The 17,127-nt window shown below is 33.7% G+C and overlaps 2 protein-coding genes across 3 annotated transcripts; one reads left to right on the top strand and one right to left on the bottom strand.

Annotated features, from left to right (window-relative positions):
- The first annotated feature begins 312 nt into the window (after positions 1-312).
- LOC117114521 (CKLF-like MARVEL transmembrane domain-containing protein 7) lies at positions 313-11,437 on the top strand. Its single transcript, XM_033258202.1, has 4 exons — positions 313-550; positions 8,973-9,149; positions 9,630-9,728; positions 10,271-11,437. The coding sequence occupies exons 1-4, from the start codon at positions 440-442 to the stop codon at positions 10,391-10,393; spliced, it is 510 nt and encodes a 169-aa protein (XP_033114093.1). The 5' UTR covers positions 313-439; the 3' UTR covers positions 10,394-11,437.
- Positions 10,891-14,641, bottom strand: LOC117114520 (tripartite motif-containing protein 3-like). Of its 2 annotated transcripts, none has more exons than XM_033258200.1 (2): positions 13,952-14,641; positions 10,891-13,509 (listed from the first exon to the last, which is right to left on the bottom strand). In XM_033258200.1, the coding sequence occupies exon 2, from the start codon at positions 13,502-13,504 to the stop codon at positions 11,690-11,692; it is 1,815 nt and encodes a 604-aa protein (XP_033114091.1). In that variant the 5' UTR covers positions 13,505-13,509; positions 13,952-14,641; the 3' UTR covers positions 10,891-11,689. The 2 variants fall into 2 exon arrangements, with proteins under 2 accessions (XP_033114091.1, XP_033114092.1); XM_033258201.1 differs by having other exon boundaries at positions 10,891-13,415; positions 13,952-14,640.
- Positions 14,642-17,127: the final 2,486 nt, after the last annotated feature.

Below are 17,127 nucleotides of genomic sequence, written 5' to 3' on the forward strand. Positions count from 1 at the left end.
CTGTATTTACCTTTCTTTGAATTATATATATTTCATATATATTATATATATTACATTTTATATATATATATATATAATTAGTATTAATATTGTTGTTATTATTGTTGTCATCGTTATTGTTATTATTATTATTATTATTATTATTATTATTATTATTATGTAAGCTGTAAGCTTATATAACAGTTGTTAATACTAAGTGCTGATAACTGTATTGTCAGTAAAATTTTGTAAATATTTGTGTGATATCAATTCACTTCATATGGACATTGGACCTTTATCCATGTCGTCATCACCCTATACATTGTTGTGAAATAATAACCCAGATTTATCTTTTATCAAAATACTTAACACTGAAAAAAATAATTCGCTGTATTTCATATGAATATACTTCACCTAAACTATTCTTAGTCTCAGTATTCAAGTTTTGAAATATAACACGATGGACCACGAACAAATATTGGTCAACATTGCTGAAGTGATGGAACAGTACCCACCGATTGGGTTGGCGTTTCTCATGTCTCCCCCTGGAGTTCTAAAGATCACAGAAATAGTACGTATTCTTATTAAATCAAATAGTAACATAGTTTATTTAGGTGCGCTATGTCTTAAATGACATGCAACAATAACGTATATGCCAAGGTTAGTTAGATAGTAATTAATGCTTTCTTTCAAAAGCAAGAGATGCCTAGTGCAGCGGAATGGTTTGGTTTCCCAACCGCTAGATCAGGGTTTTAAACCTGTGCTGTGCACGTCGGCTGTGTCATTGAATAAGGCACTTTTATCTGCATTGTTTTCTCTCAACCAATGTGTATATATGGTTATCTATGGGTTCTATTGGGGTACCTTCTCCTGTGTTGATTAGGCCTACAGCGAAAATTAAGCAAAGACCCAATAACCTGTGACAAAAACACTTAGTATCTACAAAGATGTAACCGAATAAATATATAGTATTAAGGCTAGCTTTATGTTTTATTTATTGTTTTTTATTGGGTGCATGAATGTATTAGGTAACTACCATATTGATGAAGTTATCAAAAAAGGAAATAGAATTATTGCCTATATAAGATCAATAATTAAGGAACAAGAAGATTTTAATAGAATTTTTTATGGTGACCTACTTTGGAAGACAATCGGTCTTCCCACAATCAACTATGCATGTAGTGTCTGATTTACCAACAGTAAAACATCCATTGACCGTATTGAAAATCTTCAATACCAAATGGCGAGATTTTTACTAAAATCCCCAAGAAATGTTGCTAAGGAGGCCCTTTATGGTGATCTAGGATGGAATTTTGTAGAATCCATCCAGACAAACATTAGAATTATATACTTTAATAGACTTAAAAACATGGATCATAACAAGATCATAGGTGGCCAAGATTACTTTTTCAAGCTATATTTCAAGTTTATGATGTTTCAAAATGGCAATGGTTAAATAATATTAAGAAAAGTCTCAGTAATTGTAATTTATTAGATAGTTTCAATCTTAACTTATCACATACACTGACTTTTAAAGAAATGAATAATATATATGATAAATCAAACTGGTTTGATCATGCTCAAAGGAAGTCGTCACTTAATGACTACATCAGATATAAATCTGAACCAAATTTTGAGTTATACCTCCTTGACAAATGTAACTTTTCAGAGGTGGCTCTTAAATTTAAAACTCGATCAAACTTGCTTGATTTAGAAGGTCGCAAAGAAGCCTGGTCAACTGTAAACACAGGTATTTGCAAATTATGTAAAAGTGGTTGTAAAGAAACAGTAGATCACTTTGTTTTTGAATGCTGTAAATTTAACAATATTAGAGATACAATTTTCCAGGAACTTAACTTAAATTGAACTTAATGAATACAACCTTGATATATTTTGGGATATGTTTACTTCTAGTTTAGCAAATTTTAGACACCATCTTTTCTTTGATGACCTGTCTATCCATAATGAATTTCCCCTTAAATACAATTTGGTTGATTCTGATTACAATGATGCAAGTTTTATCTTCGACAAATATTGTAAAAAATACCTTTATATTGCTTGGATGAAGCGCAATGAGCTGTACAAGAACCTGTAATATTTTACTGAATTTGACTTTAATTCTGCCCTGGTCCGAAGAAAAAGGAAATTAATAAATAAATAAAATAAATACATAATCCGGTAACTTCACACGACTTCTAAGTACAGGTTGTTGTGCAGCTCAGTGTGTTTCATTCAGTTTACTTAATATATTTTAGTATGAATTTTTTCTTTTTAGATAATAAGGGTAAAAGCTTACTGTAAATTGCTTGGTTTTGTTTTTGTTATGCTATTTATCCTTTTGTTGTTTTTGAACTGTCTTTTGCTTTCCTTTGCTTATATTTTATATTGTTAATGGGTGCACCATCTAAGTGATGGGTGCCACTGATCTAAAAGTGAACCCAATAAATCATAATCGTAATCGTACTATGTCTTATTTTTATTGATACGTAAATTCTATGTAAATTTACATTCAGAGGTTATATTTAATCAATTAAAATTGTTTAGATATTTATTTGAAAAATACATCATATGAAATAATGTTAAGTTTATTATAATAATATTTGATAATATTTAAATAAAGCAATAAGATTGAAATATGTTAAATACAGACTTAATGTATACACAGGCCTTGTTCTATAGTTCAGTTAAAATATGTAAATATGTATCAAAATGATATACTTATTTATGAATTTATATTATGCAAAATATGTATTTAGTAAAATAAATTTAACGAAAATACGGAAGAAGCATATAAGAAAGAATAATCGGAAAGAAATTTGGAGTGGCAGAAATATTTTTTCCCAAAATAAACAATAATAATAATTTTGTTATTATTGCATCACGTTTTTGTGAAAATTTGTTGGCACTAATCGTCAGAGGTCAAGGTGCCGGCAGCCTACGCTTTTAATATATTTGACATGGAACACAATGTTTTTGTAGATTTTATGATTTAAGATACCTGCCATCCAATTTGTTTCCTGCCGGCGCATGCTATAACCTCAGGTTGCGACCATACTTGTCCCTGCATTTGAGTTCAGACAAATTCATTACCTAAAAGCCTTCAGTTATATGGGTAATCTGATCATACAGCTGATTTCATAATATTTATGTGGATCTCTGTTGTTCAAATTAATTTATTTAAAATGTCTGTAATCCTGGGATTAGAACACAAATGCAATGTATTCACATTGCATTTTTCCTTGTTTATTGCATTTTAATTAGATTTTTTTAAATATAAATATAAGAAGCCTGGTCAACTGTAAACACAGGTATTTGCAAATTATGTAAAAGTGGTTGTAAAGAAACAGTAGATCACTTTGTTTTTGAATGCTGTAAATTTAACAATATTAGAGATACAATTTTCCAGGAATTTAAAATTGAACTTAATGAATACAACCTTGATATATTTTGGGATATGTTTACTTCTAGTTTAGCAAATTTTAGACACCATCTTTTCTTTGATGACCTGTCTATCTATCTATCCATAATGAATTTCCCCTTAAATACAATTTGGTTGATTCTGATTACAATGATGCAAGTTTTATCTTCGACAAATATTGTAAAAAATACCTTTATATTGCTTGGATGAAGCGCAATGAGATGCACAAGAACCTGTAATATTTTACTGAATTTGACTTTAATTCTGCCCTGGTCCGTAGAAAAAGGAAATAAATAAATAAAATAAATAAATACATAATCCAGTAACTTCACACGACTTCTAAGTACAGGTTGTTGTGCAGCTCAGTGTGTTTCATTCAGTTTACTTAATATATTTTAGTAAGAATTTTTCTTTTTAGATAATAAGGGTAAAAGCTTACTGTAAATTGCTTGGTTTTGTTTTTGTTATGCTATTTATCCTTTTGTTGTTTTTGAACTGTCTTTTGCTTTCCTTTACTTATATTTTATATTGTTAATGGGTGCACCATCTAAGTGATGGGTGCCACTGATCTAAAAGTGAACCCAATAAATCGTATCGTATCGTATGAAGCGGTAGGGGCATTAAGTTAATATTCAAAACCGTAATATATCCCAAGAAACAAAAAATTCACACTATAATAATAATGAAAATTGATTGGTGGAAAAATGAAAATGACGATGATGATAATAACTATTACGATCGTCTTTAGCAAATCTGAACTACTCATGAACTACTCATTACGTTTTGTATTATCATGGTGTTGCCTGTATCTGTATCTGTATAGGCATTCTAGACGGGCAATGGTACGCCACCACTTGACGAGACCTCTGTTTTCCGATTAAAATATATATCCGTATTATTTGATTATTGGGTTTAATGTCACGTGTCATTGGTTACTTATTATTTTTGGGGCAAAATTATTCTTATAAAAATATGCGTCACTCTTCACTTTTTTGTCCTGAAGGTCATATTCACAATTCTGATTCTAACAGTTCTACCTGACTAAAAAGTAGGTAGTCTTGGCCTACTTATAATTGCAACGATAACGCTAAACAGCTAAAAAGCAATTGTTCACTGATAGAATATAAATGAAATAAGAGAAGTTTCTAAACTAGGATGATTCGATAAAGATTTATCGTGTATACGATAACAAAATATTTTGACAGATCAGTTCAAATAAAACGATAAAATCATTGTTACTACTACGATTTTATCTTTTTTTCGTCATTTGAATTGACTTACCAAAATAGATTGTTATCGTATACACGATAAATTATTATCGAATTAGTCTAAAAACTTCTCTTATTTCTTTTATTTTCTATATGAAAAATTGCTTGTTTGCTTTTTATCATTATCTTTATACGCACGTTGTCCCCCCACCCACCCGGTGGAAATCAGGTTAGCTCCGTCCCCGTCGGTATAATATCAAATGGTGTATTATAAAACAATAATCAATGATTTGTATTTGTGCAATGGAAAGATTAGTTTTATGAGTTGAAAGAATGTTTCATTGGACACGTCTCCGCATCGTTGAATACAGTAGTTCAGTCTTTAAAAAAAAATATATTCTTTCCATTACACTTAAAAATAAATTTAGGGTTCCAAGTGACAACGTCACGAAGCCGACTGGATTCAATCAATGTTAGTCTTAGTCTAGTAGGAACGGGGGTTCCCATGCACCCACAGGATATATTTTTAACTAACATTTTTGTAATCCTCAAAATATCTGATGAACAAATTTTGATGTTCCCATCGAAAACAAATGTCCAATGGGGTAGTTTGGCGCCATTTTGGATTTTGAATGAAAATCAATTATTTGCATAATTCATTAACTGAAAATCATATAAAATCAAATTAACCTCTAAATGTATATAGTAAGCAGTGTTTAAGTGCTTAATACAAAACATTGACCTCGCATTTACATTTGACTGCCATATTGGCGGCCATTTTTTATTTTGAATGAAAATTAATTATTTGCGTAATTTATTAACTAAAAATCATATACAATCAAATGAATCTCTAAATGTATATAGTAAGCAGTGTTTATGTTCTCCATACAAAAATTTGACTTCTCAATACATTTGACTGCCATATTGGCGACCATATTGGATTGTCAATGGAAATCAATAATTTGTATAATTTATTAACTAAAATCATATAAAATCAAATGAACCTCTAAATATATAGGCCTATGGTATAAACAGTGTTTATTTTCTCAATACAAAACATTGACTTCGTAATACATTGCCCAGCCATTTTGGCAGCTAAATTGGCGACCACATTAACGGCCACATTGTCTTTTAAATTAACATTGATTACCGTATAACATTTCACCTATATTATACAAACAAATTTTTCAGAGTAATGTTGTCATTGGGAATTGATTGAGATCCATGACCTATGATTTAAGCAGGTTTGAAGTCACTTTATTTACACTCAAAATTCAATACAAAATGCTCTGATCCTGGTGAAAAGTACTTTTTAATGGTATAGGCCTAATGCATGGTATAAAAAATATTTTAAAAATAATGTTAATCCAACCACGGTACAAACTAAAAACCAATGGTCAAACTCAATGACCATGATTTTCTGGCCAATGTAATTCAAGCTCCCTGTTCACAAACGCTATCCACACCAATGAACACCAGTCAGATGCAATGTTTAGTTTCACAGTAAATCTACTGTACATTTATTATTGTACTACACATGCTGTTACATCCAATGAGTCTTTTTTTGTGAATGTTTTACAAAGAAAACCCTTATAAAATCATGTAATTCTTTAAAGGACTATAATTAATGGAGGATCCGATCTACACATACTTTATTATTACTGCCGCCAAAGAGGTTATGCATTCACTATTGTTTTTCTGCCTTTCAGCAAGATCACACAAAACGGATCATCATGAAATTTATCAGAGTGGTACATAATAATCTAAGAAAAATCACAAGGCTTGTTACAACAGAATATCGGCCTATTAGCTTGCTTGAAGTTACCAAGACGACGGTTCACAGGTTTAAAGTTGGGATATAGGTTGTGGATGCTTTATTGCAGCCACAAAGTTTAAAAGTATTGAGAACACACTTACTGGCCAATCTCCATGATGGCATCCTCTCACTGCTTTCATAGATCCTTGATTACTGATTATTCTGTCCCTGGCTGGTAGATAGATGGGGTAATACTGGCGATGGTTGACTTACAGAAGAGTTTTTCACCAGTACCTGAGACAAAGCAACCAAATCATGGAACAAGTTGCTTCTCTCCGCTGCTACCAATATGCAAGTAACCAGACATGATACTCTTGAATGCACTTTGTTACACTGTTCAGTGTAGGCAGATTGAATACAGCTCCCTCAGAAAATTTGGGCCCAGCACAACCTGAACTGGTGCCAGGGTCACGATCGTATCCCCTTTCAAGGAGCACATTTTGCTTCGTTTTTAGACAAGAAGCGTCCAGAGCTCAACCCCGGTTTTTTTTTTATATCTTGTACATTGATTCCACCAGCATTGTTCAACACAGTTTGAACCATGAATATATGTCATAATTTTGTTCAGAAATTATTACAGGAGATGAAACCCAAGCTTGGAGCCAGCAAACAGGAGAAAACTCTCCGGACGCTAACTGTCTACGGATGAAGCAAGATGCGCTCATGAGAGTGGATATGGCCAAGATCCTGGTATCAGTGTATAAATGGTCGTGTTAAGCCAAAAACTGTCTGAGGGAGCTGCATTCATTTTGCCTGCGCTAAACTGTAGATTACATCTGAGAGTATCATATCTGGTTACTGGCACGAGCAGTGGGGAGCGTAGTGAAACAACTTGTTCCAGGATTTGGTGGTTTTGTCTCAGGTACTGGTGAAAAAGTTACCCCTATCAACCAGCCATTCACATACTATTTTGTCAGCAAGGAGCCACGGAAGCAGTCAGAGGAAACCACCATCTATGGAAATTTGACAGGAATATGTTTTCAAAACTTTTGCGGTTGGTGGCTGCATGGAAGCGCTCCCCCTAATTTCCTAGCGTGGACAACCTATGTCCGAACTAATTTCAAATGATTTTAAATATTCTGGTGTCGTTTTAGCATGTTCCCCACAATAAGGTTTGTCTCATTAAACCCTAATGCATACGACTTGAGGAAATGTGACGTTGGTGAACATGTTGGAGTTAAAACAGTAGAGATGGGTTAATTAAGCATATAAAGGGATGTGTAATTAAGAGGTTGGGTCCTCTTACCTATTTGGTGCGTGTTGCGGGAGCCCTATGCTAATTATCTGCCGACCGTCTGTTGGCTAGTGTTCCTGTCAATGACGTAAGTGGGCATACTCCAAGGGAAGCTCATGAGAAGCAGCGGGATCCACATGTGGTAACACATCCTGAGCCTTTGCCAACACAAAGTTCCACACTCTCTGAAGCTCCAATGGTGGTCGAAAACCCCGAAGTTAGTGAACAGGTTGACAAAGGTCAAATAGTCCTACCAGCTCAAAAACCCCTATTGCGAAGATCCTCATGAATAGTTAAGGCCCCAGACTATCTAGATTTGTAGTTCAAATTTAGTTGGGGGAGAGTGTATTGTACTTCACTCTCAATCTATTCCTAATGACAACATTACCCTAAAAACATTGGTTACTTATTTTTGTGTATGATATATAGGTCAAATGTTTTACCAATAATCAATTTTCATTGAACATTGAAAATGGCCGGCAAAAGGCCGGCAAAAGTATTGCTACGTATAAAACAATGCTTACTGTATACATTTGATTTTATGTGATTTTTAGTTTATAAATTACGGTATACAAATTAATAATTGTTTTTCAAATCCAAAATGGCCACCAAAATGGCCGCCAAATGTATTGGGAAGTCAAGGTTTTGTAATGACAACTTAAAAACTGCTTACTATATACATTTAGAAGTTCACTTGATTTTTTAATGATTTTTAGTAAATAAATTATACAAATTAATGATTTTCATCGACAATCCAAGAGGGCCACCAAAATGGCTGCCGAAATGGCCGCCAAATGTTTTGGGATGTCAGTGTTTTGTATTGGGAGCATAAACACTGCTTACTGTGAACATTTAGAGGTTCACTTGATTTAATATGATTTTTAGTTATTAAAATATACAAATTAATGATTTTCATTCAAAATCCAAGATGGCAGCCAATAAGGCCGTCAAATGTAAATGCGAAGTCAATCTTTTGAACACTGCTTAATATATACATTTAGAGGTTTATTTGATTTTATATGATTTTTAGTCAATGAAGTATACAAATTAATGATTTTCGTTGAAAATCTAAGATGGTCGCCAAAATGGCCACCAAACAACCCCATGGGAATTTTTGTTTTTTGATGGGAACAACAAAATTCTTTCAAGAGAAACTTTGAGGATTACAAAAATTTTAGTTAAAAAAATATATCCTGGGGGTGATAAGAACCCCTGTTCCTGCCCGACTATCTGCGTTGCACGCGCTAGCTTGCACCGACCAGAATCACTGGCGTCACACTTCAGTTCTTTATAGGCCTACCTCTTTTCTTTCAATAGATATGCTGTTTCATAGGATTTCTGTGCGTTATTCTTGCAGAGGACACCGAATCATCTTCTTCTGCTTATATTCACTTTGAAGTTGTGGCAATGATATGCTGCATATTGAGTTTACTATTCGTCATCGCTTATACAACTACGTTGGTTAAAAAGTTTGATTTTCCATGGAGCTTGATGGTATAAATACTTTTATTGACAATAGAGAAGTTTAGAAAATCACACCGTAAACGTTAAACATCACAATGTACCAACTTCTTCTTTGAAGTGTACAACATTGTTGTGTTCAGGAAGTGCAATCTATACATTAAACAGTTTTTTTTTAATAATTACAGTTACTGTAACTAATTTTTGAATGTTTGGTACCACATGATTTATTTTGTTATCCCACAATATGGCATCTGACGTAATACTTTCGACTTTTGAAAACTCGAAAAATTTAGATACAAATCATTTTAATTGTCATTTTTGACGAAAAATTAATCATATAGTATTTAATAACATGCCAAATTAATTAGTGATTATAAATATAATCACAATTATTTTATTAAAAATACACCTCGGTTAGTTAATATTTTTAATAGGTTTTAATGAATTTCGTTAACATGTTCATGTAACATATCGAAACACAATTACATCCTCACTCTCTTTACTTGGTAGGAGCTATTCTTCAATGTATTAGCCGCTACGGGCTTACTTACTACTACCTCTCATATTGCTGCTAACACTAATGATGTCGGTGCATTAGTATCAGGAACAGTAAGTCTATTTTTTCGATCAATCAATGGATTCCTAAAGCGCATAATACAGCTCTCTAGTTACATATTTAATTTGCAATATATGTACAGAATATTTGACGATAGGCCCTAATTACTGTGTGAGTTTGCATTACAAATATATTTTTCTAGACAAGTCCTCAGTTCTCACACATTTTTTAACATCTTCAAGCAAAACTTAAAATTCAAAAACACATCTAATTCAGACTTTACTACTCTTGATTCCACACACAATAATTATAACCTGCAAATAAAAGAAGCCCTTTACATTGCTTTTAGAAATCCGTCACTGAACAAACAACTCATTACAATATCACTGTTTCATTATTTTAATTCTTATATACATGACTTACCACAGTATTCATGACATACTTCCTTAGTATTTGCTTGTTTGTCATACATCTGACCGGTAGTAGCATAAGCATTATTTTCTGATGATGACGTGTGACAATTCGAAATATGCTTATTATAGGTTCATATATTTTATTAGATGCATTACTTCATTAATTCATTTCTTTTTGGTAGGTGTTTGGTTTCATTGCCTGCTCTGTGTATATCGAAGAAATCTACTTTATTGTGAAAGCATGGAAAAAACGAATAATATTTAAGGCTGTTCAAGAATTCAGGGAGTTAGCAACAAGAAAATAAACCGTTGTTTCAAATTAAATATGTTGATGATGTTAATAATGATGATCCATACAAATCAATGAATTCAGAACTTAAATGCCTTAATGAATGGTTTATTAATAATAAGCTACTATAAATACAAACAAAAAGACAAAATTCATTATTTTTAGTGGTACACTTCAAATCTAGAACTAAGGATTGGCGATGATATTCTTGAAAGAATTGAAAATACGAAGTTCTTGGGTGTTATCATAAATGAAAAATTATACTTTACAAGTCATGTAAATGCGATTGCAAGTAAAGTGTCTAAACTTATTGGTGCTATGGACCTTTTAAAAGCTGTTCTACCATATCATGTACTTCTCTTTATTATAAATCTCATGTAACTGTCGACTCTTACTTATAGTATATCAATATGGGGCTCAGGAAACAACCATATACTTCAAAAAAGGCACTTTGCACAATTTGTAATGTTCATTTCCTTTACTCTTTAAAGTCTCCCATTATTGCAAACAATATTTTTTTTATTTATATGAAAAGACTATTTCAATTGATTTTTCTAAAGCTTGTATTATATTATGCTAGAGCTCTGCAACTAAAAGCAGGCTTATTAGCAGAGTTCCCTCTTCACAAAATGAAAATTATAATGTACTTTTATTATTATGAATTACCGGTATTATCTATCTGTACAAATTGTATCATACCAAAAAAGTTAAATTAGTTATTAAATTATTAAGTTCCAACCGGAACCTGATTAAACAATTATAGTAATCGCTAATTGACATTTTACTACAAAACATATATCTTAAAATGATTACCAGTAGCTAATTTAAGGTTCTAGGCAAAAGAATACAGGAGGCGTATTATATAACTGCCAGCTGTTATTTACTGTAAATCATGTTGTCTGGAAGCAGTTTTGGAAACCGACATCAACAATGATTTAAATCACATCTTGAAATTTCATTTTTACACTGTTCTCTATGGTTTTTGTCTCTGTCCTTTTCATTTCTGTTTTGAAATTGTTTTTACTATTGAATAAAAATAAATATATTAAAATGAAATAAACAAAATAGAAGAGTATACTGAATTCTTTGGCCATTTTGTACACAAAACAACTCACTCATAAACTATATTTACAAAATTGCGCTATATTCACAAAATAACTTGATGATTGAATAGAAACTGAAGCAAAAATGTCTACATGATTTATAAGGACATACTGTAGGGTACCGTAAGTACCACACATTTTAGGCAATTATGCTATGCTACTCCCAGTTTCAAATCAAATTTTCACATTCGAAAATTTAAAATTTTATTTTAAACACCATTTAAACTCTCAACTGAAATCCCTTTAATACAGTTGTTAGTATAATCAGCAACCAATAATACGCTAACGGGAAAGGAAGAATCCATACACATACCGCGCACAAATCTTGAACAATCTGATTCCACGTGACCAATCAAAGTACCGGTCATTTTGTACTTAAGAATTAAATGGCCATTTTCTCCTTCTTGAGATACAGAAACGTATATTATACCTTCATTGTCAACAGTAATTCCATTTGGATAACCGATTCTGTCGTTGTATTCAATTTTTATAAAATTGAGCAATTTCCCCGATGTGTCAAGAACTAAGATTCGAGCGTTGCCAGTATCAGCGACGAGAGCTTCTCCAGTAGCAGAAGCACATACATAACGTGGATTCATCAGAGTCAATATTTCATCGTCTGCGCTTGGAATTCTTTTCAAAATCTTCCCTTCCTCATTGAATGTATACAATGCATTATGCTTGCTGTCAATAACATACACCGAACCATCATTACCTACAGCCACGGATGTTGGAAATCGTAGCAAGCTTTCACCAAAACGTTTTTGAAGGTGGCCTGTACGGTTACAGAGGAATACTATTTTGTTTTCAGGGTCTGCAATAAGAATACCACCACTAGAAGTCGCAGAAACCCCATGCGGATAAATTCGGCATTCAGATTTTCCATTCCACTTTACTGCTTTGATCTCTCCTTCAATTTTTCCTAATCTGTTACAAATTACTACTCTGTTGTTGAAACGGTCGGCAACCACATATAAACCATCCGATGTAATGCATACATCGTTAGGTCGATGGAACTTAATCTTGTCATTTTCAACGTTCCCTATTTCAAGTACCGTATGCTCTCGTGCCCGGACATTTACCTTCAACATACTTTCACTCATCTCTCCGTTACTGAATTGTAACTTTATCGTATATTCTGTTGCTACGAGTGGGACGAACTTGATCTCAAACCGACCATTAACGTATGCTACAGGTAATGTATTAGCATTACCTTCACCATCGAACAATATGAGTTGAAAATTATTGACTATTGCTACTTGTGGTATGGCAGGGTGTTGACTTGCCAAAATTGTGATATTTTCTCCAACAACTGCTTCATCTTGCGCTATTCCTTCAAGCTCTAAGCAAATAAAATTACTTTCTGTTACCACTGAGCCAACTGATGTCGAAATACGCTGTATACTTTCCTCGCTTGCATAGAATGAAATGGGTATGTTATAAACTCCACGTATTGTCTCTGCTGTCGTTGAACGGATTACATCTTTCAAATTTTCCTCTTCATCAGTTTTCTTTTTATCTAAGATTGCGCCCTTTTTCGATTTTAGAGCAGCCTTCATTATAAGTTCTGATGTAGTAATAAGTTGCTCTTGTTTATTTATTAATGCTAGTTGGTCAGTCACGGATTGGACTTTATTTTTCTTCGCGATATTTAATTCAGTAATCAATTTATCACAAGCTTCATCAACAGCAACTTTTAAGTTTTGACGATGGTTTTCAATAAGCTCAATTGCCACGGTTTCTTCTTCGTCTGTATTTTGAATTATCCTTTGACACCTACGTGTAGCATCTTGCAAGCGTTCTTTTTTCTCTACTGCCATTTTGATTGTTTCTTTCATAGATTTCATTCTCAAAGTCAGTGCAAGTTCAATAGTGGATACATCGTGGTCTGGTACCTGGTGATCGTCTGACTCACAAATCTCGCAAAACTTTTCACTACAAGATAAGCAATACATCAGCTTATTTGGTTTTCCTTCATGTTTAGTACATGTACGTTTTGTAGAGACACTTTTCTGCTGCGACATTCTTAACTATAGAAAATGAACAAATATTTTGTAGTACTTTACTTTTGATTCAAAAGAAATATGGTAAAGCATATCATCTATTAGAAAATATGTAGTATATTATTACAATACTACCACTAATAGCACCCACACTACCACAACACTACTACTACTACCACCACTACCACAACCACCACTAGTATCTACCACCACTATAACCACACAACCAACACTTACACTTCCATTACTACTACCATCACTACTTCTACTACCACCACCACTCTACTCTGTTCAAGTGGATAAGAAAATGATATATATTGGAAATTATATAAACTGTTTGCGCGGTCTATTTACCTGGTCGTACGCTTAGCCGAACGAGAATTGAGTTCCTGTGAGCTATTTTTTTGTTTTACACCTACATACAAATATATTCAGCGAAGTCTAAACAACATAACTAAGTTAACCTACCTGAAATAAGGTAACGGCTCTGCGGGAAATTTGTGGCACTGGTATCACTCAATGTAGTCCTAATTAAAAATCTGGTAATCTAATGTATAAGTAATATTAATTAATTTTTTTTTATCTCGATATTAACTCATGAGGAAATTCACTTGTAATACTACAATGGTGGTCGGTACAACTAAGTCCCGTCTAACTTAAGGCTTCTTTGAAATTGCAGTCATTGAATAGGTATTGTGTATATAAAGTAAAGTCAACACTTTGTTAGTTACTGTATACACAATCTTTGTTTAGTCGACCTCTGACTTCTTTTCAGGTAAGAATTATTCCAATGGCAAAAGAACAATTTACACTGTAGTCTTTGTAGTTAGTTAATCAACTTACTTTAACTACAGTTACCCACTAGTGGCACATAGGGCTTCAAAAATTGTTTTCGCCTTGATTGATCGATGCTACTTCTGTAGCTTCTCTCCAGGTCCTTTATCCCATGTCATCTTTTTCCTTGATGTTGCTACACTTCATTTTTCAAGAGGTGTTCATGTCATAGCTGTTATAATTATTTGGTTCTAGCAAACTGAACCATAATCGAACAGAGTCTCGAACCAGTGCTGATTGGCAACAAAGTTTGAGGAAACCCAGTTTTAACGCTTGGTCCATGGACTCACCTTGGGACAGGCAGCAGAGTGAAAAGTAGTGTATAGTAAACAACGGTGGCGGAAGAGGGGGGGGGGGCTGGCTCCCCCACTTTTGTAACTGTTACCAGCACCAGTGACAAACATTTTACGAACGCTGCAATGTCATTATTATTATTATTATTATTATTATTATTATTATTATTATTATTATTATTATTATTATTATTATTATTATTATTATTATTATTATTATTATTATTATTATTATTATTATTTCGTACTTACACCTTGTTTATTTGCGCCTTATAAATTGACCTATTATTATTATTATTATTATTATTATTATTATTATTATTATTATTATTATTACTATAAAATATAGATTTTTTTTCATTTTCTAACGAACATTACAAGCTCCCTTTTTGAGTTGAGCAACCAAATGTTGATTGACGTCTGTACACGTGCGTCTGTAAAGTTTCCTTGAAACCCACCCTCGAGCATGCAGAAAAAATCGCCTGCATTCGTGAATTCTGTATTTAGGCATTGGGGGAGGTAGGCACTCTTAATGGAGCGACGTTCTAGTTCTCTTTATGCTAACGGCGAAGATGTATAGTAAGTGTAACTGATTGACTTACAGTAAACCACCAAACTAGCGTAATATAACCACATTTCCTGGACCCGCCACAGTTGGAGTATCATTTCTGAGCTACATAGAAGGGTAATATTTATCCATCGGGGGAAAAGTGAAGTTTTCAAGGATAACCCTCATAATAAATAATTCATTGAGGTCGTGGATGCAATCTCGACTTCGACTTTGTTCGGAAATCTGTGGCGCGTTCAAGGGGAGGGGGGAGAGGCTATTTCAATTTTATATAAGGAAAATTATATTCAAATTTTAAATTTAAGGGTGTAATTTCCGGCCATCTAGAGGTGCCATAATTACAAATGTTCTTTCTGGTATAGATTCTCCATCTGCTAAAGTACCCAGTGGCGGATTCAAGGGGACCCAGCCGGCCCGCCCCCACCCTCCTAAATTGTTCAATAAAAAAATGGAGATATAAAGATAATTATATTCAAATTTTATGTCTGGAAGTGCAATTTCCGGCCATCTAGAAGTGCCAGTAATCAAAAATGTTCTTACCTCAGCCCCACCCATGGTGGGGCTGATGTAGTATGGATCTTCTCTCCGTGAATATACCCTCCTTTGCACCTTCTATTTCGAATTCCTGGATCCGCCACTGGAAATTACAACAAATATGAAATCATATTACAGTAGCTTGATGCCTATAAAATAATTTATAAAATTCACCAAACTTCGTGATATCCGTAGCATCCAGGGGGCGGGGCCCTTGGCGGCACCTTGGCCCCCAGCCTAATGCTCGCTTCGCTCGCATACTCGACCTTACGAAATGCCCCCCCCCACTTTAAAAAACGTTCTGCCGCCGTTGATATTAAATCGTCTAAATTGTAATGAAGTTAGCATAGAAGGTACTTTTTATAACAACGTATATATTTTGAATGAATCGTAGATTCATGAGACTAAGTTTGATTTGATTCAAATTTCCATTCAAACTAAAAAGATGAAGAATTTTGAGAGTCTTGTAGAGAACCTAAGTCAATCGCTCACATGACATGCCACATCCAGCGCTGACTAAGGCGATCGCCATTGATTTAGAGGTACATATTCAGCTTAAAAACTGCCAGAAATCAGGACGGCCTCCTGCACTCCCGCAAACAACCAAGAATCTCCGAAAATTCATAAATTGTGTTTAAGGAAGTTCATTAATCAGGCCAGTAGTGAATTCAAGGGCAGGGACAGCTGACCCGGGTCTCTTAATTATTTCAAAATGATTAAAAGAAAAATGGGATAGAAAAAAAAATAAATTTAAGTCAGCAAGGGCCATTTCCGGCCATCTAAAAGTGCCATAATCATAATGTCTTACCTCGCCTCCAACCATGGTGCGGCTGAGGTGGTGTAGATTTCGGTGAGAAAGTCTCTCCCTGCCCCCTCACCCACACTTCGACCCACCACCGCAATTCTCCCGGAAATTACTTCTTCCAACTTAGGACCCCACTGAACACCGAGTCATTTTATTGCAATATCTGTATGAAATATTTAAACTATTAGACAAACGTAAATTGATGAATTGTAGAATAAGATGTTTCTTCTGACTGCAGTGGCCAATGAATCAGAAAATCTTTGTATTTTGTATGACTTTCTATAATCCAGGTCCAGGCCAGTGTTCGCGCGACGAGGCTATGCAAATATGTTCAAGTTTTCCATCTGTTTATTTCACTCCATTTAAAATCTGACGGGTCAAAAGTCTAACGTTTATTAAAGAAATATTTGCCATGGCTTTTCGATAAGTCATTTTACGATAAAAATGTACAAATAAATAAGTTTGAGGAGTTCAAAAACTGTCGAAATTTACTCGAGCGGAAGCTTATTATTGTGTGAAAAAATGCCACCTAGCGGTTAGTTTTGATGTTATACCCACTATAACAGCTTTGATTTGGTGGTTAATTCTGTCTGTTGGGGAGTTGTCTCTA

This window comes from Anneissia japonica, unplaced genomic scaffold (assembly GCF_011630105.1).
Source record: "Anneissia japonica isolate Jap-2015-1 unplaced genomic scaffold, ASM1163010v1 scaffold284978_len400890_cov162, whole genome shotgun sequence".
NCBI lineage: Eukaryota > Metazoa > Echinodermata > Crinoidea > Comatulida > Comatulidae > Anneissia > Anneissia japonica.

What these genes read in the sequence shown, in the direction of transcription:
- LOC117114521 (XM_033258202.1), top strand. Translation starts at nt 440, where the DNA reads ATGGACCACGAACAAATATTGGTCAACATTGCTGAAGTGATGGAACAG. An exon ending in TTCTAAAGATCACAGAAATA is followed by an intron (nt 551 to 8,972) that starts GTACGTATTCTT and finishes TTCTTTCAATAG; the next exon opens with ATATGCTGTTTCATAGGATT. An exon ending in GTGCATTAGTATCAGGAACA is followed by an intron (nt 9,729 to 10,270) that starts GTAAGTCTATTT and finishes TCTTTTTGGTAG; the next exon opens with GTGTTTGGTTTCATTGCCTG.
- LOC117114520 (XM_033258200.1), bottom strand. Translation starts at nt 13,504, where the DNA reads ATGTCGCAGCAGAAAAGTGTCTCTACAAAACGTACATGTACTAAACAT.